This window comes from Stigmatopora argus, chromosome 17, assembly GCF_051989625.1.
Source record: "Stigmatopora argus isolate UIUO_Sarg chromosome 17, RoL_Sarg_1.0, whole genome shotgun sequence".
NCBI classification, from domain to species: domain Eukaryota; kingdom Metazoa; phylum Chordata; class Actinopteri; order Syngnathiformes; family Syngnathidae; genus Stigmatopora; species Stigmatopora argus.
Window position 1 is genome coordinate 9,716,642 of NC_135403.1, and position 11,230 is coordinate 9,727,871.

The following is an 11,230-nucleotide window of genomic DNA, read 5'->3' on the forward strand; positions in this document are numbered from 1 at the left end:
AAATGAGAAAACAATGAGAGGGTTCATATTTAATGGTCATCAACATATTAATCTTTGTAAATTATCCTATCCACTCACTAAGAATCTAAAACAATAAAATTAAGAAATCCCCCCAAAAATGACATTACAGCTCACAGACGGTTTCATTAGCAAACTTTAATCATTAGACAAAGCACAATTCATCAACTACTCTGATCAGCGTGCTCAGTTGAATAAATTGGATTGCTTCAATTCATACTTTTCTAAATCAGAACTAGATTTGGTGTCGTAAAAAGACGATATATGTATAATTAGAATCATGGATAGCAAACATATTATAAAAGTACTATTGATAATATATTTTCTCCTTTTAAACTCCGCTCAAGATGAGATTTTTTTTCACGGTGCATAGAATTCATACAGCTCATCACAGTCTCAAAAACAACATTTATTACACAACCAGTGGCAACACAAGACGATTCATGCAGAGAGCATTAATTCACAGTTTTCCTTATTTGATGTGCAAACATCAAATATCTACTCTCTCCTCTTAAAAACAGACATTGCATTCATATTCCTTGTTTTGTTCAGACTAAATTCTAGTTATTTTCAGTCTCCTGTTGAAGGAATACTTTCTAATTGTATTGGGTAGCACAAACATTATTCAGTATTCAGATTGTTAATCAAGAATTTTCAGGTTCAAAACAAGTGGTTACCTTGAATTATAGGGCACCATTGTACTCAAAAATCGCCAAAATTAAATTGTGATGTTATCACAGATCAGTTATACTGATTTAAAAATAAATCTGCAGAAACCAAATAATCGTATAACAGTCTATTAATAATGAAACAAATTTCAAGGTGCGAAAATCCAACTGCTGTAAATTCAGGAAACATTCAATTGATGCTGCACATTTGTCTTGTTTTGGACAAAAGCAAAAGTGTCATAATCTGCAGATATAATTCTATTTTTTTACTGTTAAACCTGGTTACACCAAGACAAAAAAGGGCTGCTACATAAGGCCCCAAGTGAAAAATACTGTAAATCCAGATTTTAGTACAAACAAGTGTATTACTTTACCATGTTTAAACACTCAATCTGTGTTCATTGTGCGTACAGGTCAATAAAAAATCTAAACTAGGTTTTGGAGGAAAACGATAAGAAAAGCTGCTACCATAAATGACTGCTATTGCACTACAAAAATATAGAACATTGATGAATGATATGCAGAATAAACCATGCAAAGATTAAAGCGTAAATAATACACAATATGATACTGTTTTTTTTACTTTGAGAAAACATGGGAAATTCTGTGTTTGGATATAAATGGTTTCACTAAGCATTTGATTGATTGAGTAGAATGTAATGAGATTTATTCCTTTGCAATACTTAACAGTACTTTCAAGCACATCAACACCTTCAATGTCAATATCATTACATCAAAGTCTTTCAATGTCCTGCACTTTGGTCACTGGCCTTAACAATAAAATCAGTCATAATTTCAAATTAATATAAGAATTTCAAAAGAACAATACAGGCACACCAACACAAAAAATATTAATATTAAAAACACCACAGCTCATAACATTGTTAACAATTTGTTAGGATTGATTGTAGTCATCATGGTTGAGCTAAAATGAGTCTTTTACATACTACTACTTTCAATATGCAAGGTAAATAATATCTTTTTTTTAAATTTCGTTGCTTGATATGCTTTTTTGAAAAGCACTAGAAAAGTTCAGCATACCATATTTAGGTGGCTGTGAGAATGATATTGGCCCATTGTTGCCTGGATAATACTAAAGTACAAAACACACAAAAAAAGCGTATGTAGAAATAATAGTTTTTCTGTCTTTACTTGAACTATTTTTTTTTAGATATAATCTCATACAACATACGTATAATCAAAGTTTTATGAGACAGTGTATACCAAAATCTACAATAGTGCTGGGTTGTCATACATAATGCTTTATGATATTTAATATTGCATCTGTAAATGTGAGCTACAGAAAAGCAATTAGAATAGAAATTAATATGAACTGTGTACACAGTTGTTTCTTTTTCTTTTTTTCTATTTTTTTAAGAAAAGGCACCCAGAAACATTTTTTGAAAACAAACCTGTCATGTTTGGATTTACTTTGAGGAATACTTTTTTTTTTTTTTTTTTAATATATAGTTTTTTTACTGACCTTGATATTGTCCACATACAAAGTCCGTACATGCCAAGTGACACTCAGGTGGAAGGAACTATGTGGCTGATACCAGAAACTATACAAATATAGTGTAATAAAGTACAATATTTTGGGATAAATTATTTTTTTTCTGAAAAATTAAACTGCAATACTAATGCAGGGGATTTAATGATATGGTCTTGAACAACATATACAGTAGTATACAAGAAATAGTAACCACTTTTAGTGCAAGTGACAGCTTATTTGACCTCAAAGAAGGCAATCTAAGCACACTTAAGGTTCAAAATCTGTGTTTTTGTTGAGTGTTTATCCACATAAAGAGCCAAAATATAAAAATGATTTTTTTCCTATTTGTCTTTACACTGATTTTAACGAAATTGTGTTTTCTGCGATAGCACCCTTCCTGAAAACACTGAAATTATAGTGCAGGAACATAAACGGTTCTCACAGACACCAACATTTCTTTGTGTATTCAAATTTTGAATGTATATGTATTTTTCTCCACTGTCTTCTTATGGTTTGTATCTAAAACGTACAGAGGTGTTTTCCAAAAATTCCATTGACACCACTCGTAAATCACAGATCATAAAATAAGTGTTCGTAGTGGCTACAAAGTACACAGTGATTATTTGTCAACACTCAAAAGGTTGTGCTTTAGTTGACATTTACAAAAATCTCATGCTACATAAATATTTTTTTATATATATGTTCGTATATATACTGTGTTGTGTAATACACATGGGAGCATCTTTGAGGATGTTACAGGGATTACAAATGTTCGTAGTTTTCTTTTCCCACATCTGCTATCCTTCTCGTCATACGATATGACATTGCTTTCGTCTTTTATCGTTTATTGACTGTCGCAAGAATCTAGACGGGAAGACTGTATGCTGGCTATAGTCATGAATGCAACACTGTTGATTTACAAGACATGGAGCAAAATTGACTTTTGCTCATGACTTCACAATTTACCAGACTACAATATTCAACTCACCCTTGTTAACATGTTGCTTGAATAATGACATGTTAACCATATGTTTTCCAAACCAAAGTTAGGCTCCAACAGTCAACTGTTGAACTCTAGCTGTTGATTTGATACCACATACTTACTAATGATGATGTTTTCATTTGTCTGGTGGAGAAAACAACAAATACCGGCTTCTTTTACCCGAATTTGCTTAATATTTTTATTCAGTGCACCAACTGCGGTGGAGGAAAAAGAGTTTGATTAAAACAAAACAATGGGCGCTATTGTGACAACCCCTTGAAAGGAAGAGTGTGGCTCAGTCATCACTCATGTCCTAAGAGCCTATAGTTTTTCTGTGCATTATTCCTTATTAGGTATGGATGCTCCCTTGTAGAAAACATTTCGGGTGACATCAGGGCTGTTTCCTCGCTCTGGAATCAAGATGACACTGTGACCTTTTCGCCGAAGCGTGGATTCCCGACTGGAGGCGACGGATGGAATTTCTGAAGCTGTATCGCCGTTGCCAGATCCGGCTCCACTAACATCCCCCGGAGTGACCCTTATTGTAGAGAGGCTCTGATTGTGGAGCTTCTGCTCTGGTTGGCTTGTATGGACAGTAACTGTGGGCGGTTCGACAGAGGTGCTGGAAGCGTGATAAGCACGCTTCCTGTCAATAGACCCTTCTCGTAGTGAGTCTGAGCTTTCCGAGTCTCTGCTAAGATCATTGAGATCGAAGGATTGCCTCAAACTCCCACCTCCTGTACTACCATGCCCGACAACAGCTCCATTGCCATGATCCAGAGATCGCCACCGCCACGATCCACTTCCATCGGTGGAAGGAGCCTGGATAATCGGTCTGTTGCTTTCAGGGTGTGCTTCTATTCTGACAATTGCTCCGGTGCTGCCTGAAATACTACCTGTGGTGCTGCCCAGAGAGCTCGGACCTGTAGTGCTACTCAGCTCTTTTTCAGTAGTGAGGGCCCTGTAGTGGGCCAAGCCCTGAGAACTTCCTATAGTGCTGCTCTCATCCAAGCTTTTGGAATGGGTCTGAAGGAGACCCTGCTGCTTGGACATAGCAATCACTTGCATGATTCGCGGTTGGTTTTTCTTCCCTTCGTCATTAGTCCTGCAAATTGAAGTCTTCTCTGCAACCCTATGCCAGTTAGCCTGTCCCGTGCCATCTGCTGAAGAAACGCCCTCGATGTCTCCTCCTACTGTTTTTGGGGAGGTATTGTGGTAATTTTCATGCGATTCTTCTGGAATGTGGACCAGCTGGGAAGACCCAGGACGAGGTTGCATTAACATTCTTGCTCCTCCGGTAATGCCGCTGCAGTTACTGGGTAAAGTGGTGCTTGCTCCTGTGGCCAGTTTGGACATATATGCGTGAGCTTCGAAGCTTGCGTCTAAACCCATAGCCGAGGGCTCAGAGCTGGATCGGACCTCCATACTGCCATGGTGATGAGGATGTTGAGCGACTTGTACAGGTAAGTCTCCTGGTGGTGGGAAATAGTCAGGGACTTGGAGTGTGCATTTGTGGTTGTTTTTACTCTTCCACTGTGACAAAAGCTGCTTTGAACGGCTAGAATCCATGGAAGCATGGTGAAGGGTGGCGGCGTGGCGTCTGGCCGCTTCCTCGTATGCCGCGATGGCCTGTGGAGTGTGAACACGAGGGAGGGTGTGGCTAAAGGTCACAACGGTCTCTTTGCTTCGTGGGCTGTGGGGTGAGATTCCATCCGCATCTCTGCCTGGGAACTTGAGGCAATCCTCACCCTTTTGCTGTGGAAGACCCCGATGGAGAATTCCTTCGGGCTGGGGGTTGGGAATGCAAGGTTCACCCGATAAGCTGGCTTTCATTTGTAGGTGATGGAGGACGGCTTCTTGACTAATATGTGGTAAAGAGCAGGATGGGCAGTGGGGCCTTGGAGTGAAGCTCGTGCTAGACTCTTTACTGGGTAGGAAATTTCCAACTGCATAGAGACCCTGACAACGCAAGAAAATCTTGCTTCAATAAAACTGAATTTTAATCCTTTTTAAAAAGAATTCATACAGCTTTGTTTCTTTTTGTCCATCTGTTAGCCTACAGGCTACTTTTCCAATTATGATTATGAGGGTAGAATGTTCCATTGGGACCATATGGACTGTTCATCCAAAACCTCCATTTTAGCCAAATGATTAACCAAGTGGATAAAATTAGAATTGGTTGTTAAATGGTTTTTTTCTCTCCTTCATACAGCATTCAAGTGTCAAGAGACTTTCCATATAAATACGTATATCATCCGTACATACATATACTTCTCTATATTCGAGAGACAGACATACCAGGTAGACAGCAATTCCACCGCCAATCAGGAACCCCACGTAGACATCAATAGCATGGTTCTTGTATTGAATAATCCGAGTCAGACCACAAATGATGGCGCAGATGATGAAGGAAAAGACCAGCAGTGGCTTGAGTAATTTGGATGAGTCGGTCAAAGTGCTATTGAAGTACATCTGTGAACAAATTGATTTTCATTAATCTTTTATTTTATAGGGGAAATACAGCTGTCATAAAAGTTTGATCTGGCTTCAAATATGCACGTAAGCACAAACTCACCGAAACATAGACAGCTGCAAATGATGCCAGAGTAGCATGTTGGGATGGGAATGATTTTCTGCAACGAACAAACAATCTATAAACACGCAAGCAAACACCACTGACTTGACACGGTAAAAGTTTCAAGCTGACCTGCCCTGATTAATAACTGCAGTATCGGCCCCAGAGCAGATATCCTCCAAGATGTAAGGATTGTGCTCACAGGTGATATTTAGAGTGGTATAGTTGGGTTTACACACTGTAAGGAAATAAGGGGCTGGGTAGCCTGTCATCAGCTGAAGGATGTCTGTGACGAGAGCGGTGGCACAAAGACCAAAAGCATGAACTCCTGAAGAAAATAGACAGCAAGTGGTTACATTAAGGTGAGGACAGAAACAAGATAATTATTAAATTCACAACAAAATGCAAAATAGAAATAAAACAAACAAACCAACAAAACGTATCGCTCTCCGTATGAAAGAGTTGAAGTTGCAGCCAGCTGCATTGATATTTGATTCAGCTCCAGCACCGCCTTTTCTCCGAGCTAGACAACAAAACAGGATGGCCTCGCCAATCATGATCTGTTAACACAGAACACCACACTTTTATTCCCAATGATTAATTGCCATTGTTAGCAGGTTTAAAACATTAAAAGTACAAACTCTTGGGGTGGCGTACTCAGGGTGAAAACCTCAGTGCATTGTAGGCAGTAAGTACAGTCACATCTATGCAACAGAAATTAGTTGTCTGATTTCATACCGTGATCGCAGGCCCTGCAAAAGCCAGGCTAAGCAACATTAGTAGAGGGATGACCTCATGGTTAGGGTCGATGTAGGGCAGGCTAAGACTGCGGTCTTGACAGTTAAAGCCAGACTTCACTGGCTTGAACAAATCTGTCCACTCCAGGAAGTATAAACTGACCATGGATGACACAAGGATAGGCAGCTGTAGAACAACACAAAAGAAGACAGGGGAAATAATGAACCAGACACATTCAAGTCATAAACTGTCGACACCAAAATGTCAAGACAATAAATGTAAGCTTAGAGAGGTGATAAATTCTGCAAATGCCTCGCATACTGCTATGCTTCAATGACAACAGTAATTTGATTTGATAATAGGGGTGGAGGCCAGGAAATAAGATTCGGATTAGATTGATTGAATTCGCCATGTGGAATTCGGTTTTATGTGGCGGCTACATTACAGCTACCTTGTGGCACTTTTCACAGACGGCCTTTAGAATGCTCAAAACCTTCATTTGCTATGCCTGATGGCAATCAGTCTGAAGTGCTCCATTTCTAGGTGTTTCATTTGCTGGATCGTAGGTGTGTTTGGGTGCACTTAATTGTTTTCTACCTTTATGGCTTACTTTTTTCACTAGTCCATAAAACTCACAAATGTTTGGGGGTAAATTCTAGGAAGCCTTTCTATTTTCAGTACTAAAAATTATTATTATTATCATTAATATTTTTTTTTCATCATTGGGGTAGTTCATGAGGTTTTTCTGCCAACAGATGGTGGTATCTTCCCCCCTGCCCTCTGGAGGATGTTGTTTGTGTAAATAACAAGATTTTTATTTATCTATTAATTTATTATTCCAGGTCCTAAAATTTGTCATCAACTTCAAATCTCTTTATATCCTTCATCACAAAAGTAATTGAGGCCTATCGTCCGTCAGAGACTAAATGGTTTTAATAGACAGATGTTTGTCCAGCTTCTGCAATTGATTTTTCATATTCATTAAGCCTTTAATCCGATTGTTTTTCATCCAGTGATTGCTTTCTGATTTTTAATTTGGTTGACTTACCTACTATAAATACACGCTTTACAATCAAATTCCCTGAACTGAAATGGAGTGTAAACATTCTGTTTTAATAACGTGATGATTAGCATCATCTTAGTTGTTTGAGTTATGTGGGTACGGATCAATGTGTGTGCATGGGAATAATAAACCAGCGGTCCCATTGCAAGGAATAATCAGTGAAAAGACACTAGCATTTGAATAATAGATGTGGAAAAAATGGAAATCGAGCTCTGTTGGGCTTTGACTAGAAGTCATTTTGGCAGGGTGCTAGGCCAACCAAAGGCAGGATTAAACATCATCCTCTCTTCAAGTTGGTGTCATGCTTGTAATTATTGTACTTGTGTTCATGTGTAGTTCATTTCAGTATATCTAGTTTTCACTTTTCACACATCTAATGACTGAGAAACTTGGACTCAGTCCAGGTTTATATTGAATAATCAATTTTCTTGTTCAAGTTACATTTCCTTCTTACCATACAGGTAGTCAAAACAAAGAAATCAATGTCCGTGATTAAGTTTAAGCTCATGTGATGATATAGAAATGTGACCAAATTATAGAGAGCGCAAGAATGTTTTTGTGTGAATTATTTAATAGAATGACAACAAAATACAGAGCAATGCGCTCAGAATGAGGTGGCCCTATTAGAAGCATGTTTGTGTTAAATGAGTTGTCTATTTTGTCAATCCCTCATTTCCTACCTTAATACTGAACTTGTGGTCTATTCACACACGTTGCATGTTGAATTGCTGTTGCGACAAATGTTAATAGGTGTTTTCACACTTGGAATTAGTTTTCTCTGGTCAGAAATGAGCTGGCGTGGCTATAATATCATTTGAAGGGACTGTAACTCATTGAAAAGAACTTTCAGCACTGACCTCATTTTTTTTCTATAATCCCTCTGCTTCTCGCAAAACAATATAGGGCGAGAATATTTCCGTGTTGAGAAGAAGTGGCTATTTAAATCTTAAAATGAAGGTAGGAGTAATTGTAATTATTATGATTACAATCCCCTGAGGATACGGGGAATCCCTGTGTGGACGATATTACAGAAGCCGGACGGGATGATGCGCTCAGTCATACAGCATCCATCATACAGCATTAGAGGCAAATCTATAATATATGACCACAGTTCGATTGTAGAGCCACAGGCCACTGGTGAATTAGAGCATGTATAAACTGTCAAGCTGGGGAAGAGAGGCAGTCACCGCAAGCTACATGAAATCTGTATTTCAGCATTTTAAAAAGTGTTCCACTGGTTGTTTTATCTAAAAAAGGACGTAGATGCAATCAAAGTACATATCAGAATTTTCATTGAGGGTTTCTTTTGTCTTCCAAGACTAGCAGTGACAGTAAAAGGCAAAATTGCAATTTCTTTATGTGTGCGCTCAGAGGACCACTTTTGACTGAAACCATATAAGGCTATATTTTTATGAAGAAAATGGCCATTTCCTCCGTTTTTCCTTTAAAATACATTTTGTAAGAATGATGAAAAAGCAATTGAATCCTCCAAGCTTTAGTTGGCGACTTCAAATTATTAGACGAGCCCCTTTCGCCCCTCCTCGGCCTTGAGTTTGACACATGGGCAATAGACTTACAGTAAGATAAATCCCTCGTGATGGTCTGTTTCTCTAAGAGGAAATGCTGTCGTCATTTTTGACTCTGAAATATTTTCTTCATGTTAATATAGCCTTAAAGAACGTATCCAGTCACAGTATTTTTTTAATTAATGCCTGAAATAGCAACAGTGTCATATAATTTTATTAGTCCCTGAATTATCAACAGTGTCATATTTTTTATTAGCCCCAGATTAATCAACAGTCTCATAATTAATCACAAAACTACAGTTTTAATAATGTATTATTTTCCAGCTATTGCAGGCTCCTTAATTAGGCCCTTATTTGCAAGAAATGTTGACGTCTTTATTTGACCTACATAACCCAAATCACTTGAAGAAGGCGAGAAATTCTCGCGTTTTGGAAGATCTACCTACTTCAGCAGGTTGTGAATGCAATCAAATAACAAATGACCCACCTCGACGAAATAGAAACAAGGTAGCAGGCTGACACTGTCCTTGGTTTGAATCCCCTTTTCTCTGGGAGACATGGCCAGACCTCCAGACATCAAAACGGATCCGAGATGAGGCACGGATGGCTGTGCTTGTAGATCAGGAGCGCTCCATGCTCTTGTTTCCTCATGCAATCTCTCAGCATACGATCTGCGAGATGACCAAGAATGCAGCTACACGACCTTTTTGTTAATTTCGTCTTTTAAAAATGTTCTTTTTTTGTTTTTTATCTCGCTAGAGGCTCGGTTTCATGCATGGTACACGCTGGAAGGCAGAGCACGGACGCAGTGACAGCAGAGCGCGCATGCGCAATGGACATGGTTTTTACAGCATCTTTCGCGTACTGATAGAGAAATTTGGATGGAAACGTTTTTACTTATTCACTAATAATTTTCGAAAAAGAAATGAAAAACAGACATAGCTCTGTTATTTATTTTAGGCAGTAAAGAGACATATGAAGTTGAAGGAAAATAGGGGGAGCGACTGTCTATTTTTATGTATTAAACTAATGAAACATTAATTTCCACTTTAACACAAGTTCATATTTATTTGTTTTTAATTTATAAGAAGATAAAAGGTTACCTGCAGGCAGAGCCGTTCCTGGCTAATTATGCGCCCTGAAGAAACTGGTAATATAATTGGAAAAAAATGCTGTTCTTGTGCATCATCAAACAGATCAGAGGTGGGCAAACTGATCCTCGGGGGTCGCTGTGGCTGCAGGTTTTTGTTTCCAACCGATCCAACACAAACAGTTTATAAACAACGAGGTTTCTGCTGAAAGAAGAAGCACCTGGCTGCAATCCACTGATTGCACCGACCTGGATTTGAACCCAGGTCCCCACTGTGAGGCTGACGCGGTAACCACTCCTCCGCCGGGCCGCCCAATAATCATAATAATAGGCCAAAATAAGGCCTACATGAGTATAACTCTGGATCTTTTCTTAAAATAGCTCCCCATTGATGGAATATACATTGTGATTTCCTAGAATTTTCTATAAGTTTCCTTGGTATGGAAAGTTAAAGTGATAACTGTTGTGTGCTGCGTATACCCCTAGATGGCAGTCATGCCAAGGGTATTGAGTTCCATCATTCTGGGGAAAACCTGAAAAACAAAAACTGACAACTTGACTGTTTTGATGTCAGTAACAAACTAGAACAGATTTGACATCAAGATGGAAATTGACCTAGGGAAAAAAGTGCTTCAGTCAACATTGGAGATTTTGGAGGAATTTTGACAGAATATACTTAGTTCATTGAGTAACATAAACATAGAAGGTATTGTTTCTTATTATTTCATAATCAAAGTTGATGACAAGACCAACATTTTGAAATTTCTTTTGTATTCATGGCTGTTCTTGAGTGTTACAACAAATTGAATTGAGCTTCTGTAACATAGAATGCTTGCTTTCTTACCATACTTTTTTGCCTAAAATCTCCCCTATTTCCGCCAACAGATAATATTCAAGATCCACCACTACTTTTATTCAAGAACACAGTGGGAAGTGCTTTCACATCAGCGGGACAAGAAAATAAATATTTCACTTACAGTAGCATCATGTGCTAGATAAGTAGGGGGAAAAACACGCGACTCATAAATTCTGTCTTATTTAGCTGGTACTTTTCATTATTATTCACACATCATTCGCC

At 38.3% G+C, this 11,230-nt stretch overlaps 1 protein-coding gene across 2 annotated transcripts; it reads right to left on the reverse strand.

The window, feature by feature from the left end:
- Positions 1–3,331: 3,331 nt before the first annotated feature.
- Positions 3,332–10,316, reverse strand: plppr4b (phospholipid phosphatase related 4b). 2 transcript variants are annotated; one of them, XM_077624227.1, is made up of 8 exons: positions 10,166–10,316; positions 9,550–9,733; positions 6,474–6,659; positions 6,166–6,295; positions 5,868–6,063; positions 5,736–5,793; positions 5,459–5,632; positions 3,332–5,119 (listed from the first exon to the last, which is right to left on the reverse strand). In XM_077624227.1, exons 2-8 carry the CDS (start codon positions 9,637–9,639, stop codon positions 3,500–3,502), a joined length of 2,454 nt encoding a protein of 817 aa, XP_077480353.1. In that variant the 5' UTR covers positions 9,640–9,733; positions 10,166–10,316; the 3' UTR covers positions 3,332–3,499. The 2 variants fall into 2 exon arrangements, with proteins under 2 accessions (XP_077480353.1, XP_077480354.1); XM_077624228.1 differs by having other exon boundaries at positions 9,550–9,756; positions 10,166–10,311.
- Between the last annotated feature and the right edge of the window lie 914 nt (positions 10,317–11,230).

What these genes read in the sequence shown, in the direction of transcription:
- plppr4b (XM_077624227.1), bottom strand. Translation starts at nt 9,639, where the DNA reads ATGTCTGGAGGTCTGGCCATGTCTCCCAGAGAAAAGGGGATTCAAACC. An exon ending in TTGCAGCTGTCTATGTTTCG is followed by an intron (nt 5,633 to 5,735) that starts GTGAGTTTGTGC and finishes ATTTGTTCACAG; the next exon opens with ATGTACTTCAATAGCACTTT. An exon ending in GTGGAATTGCTGTCTACCTG is followed by an intron (nt 5,120 to 5,458) that starts GTATGTCTGTCT and finishes TTGCGTTGTCAG; the next exon opens with GGTCTCTATGCAGTTGGAAA.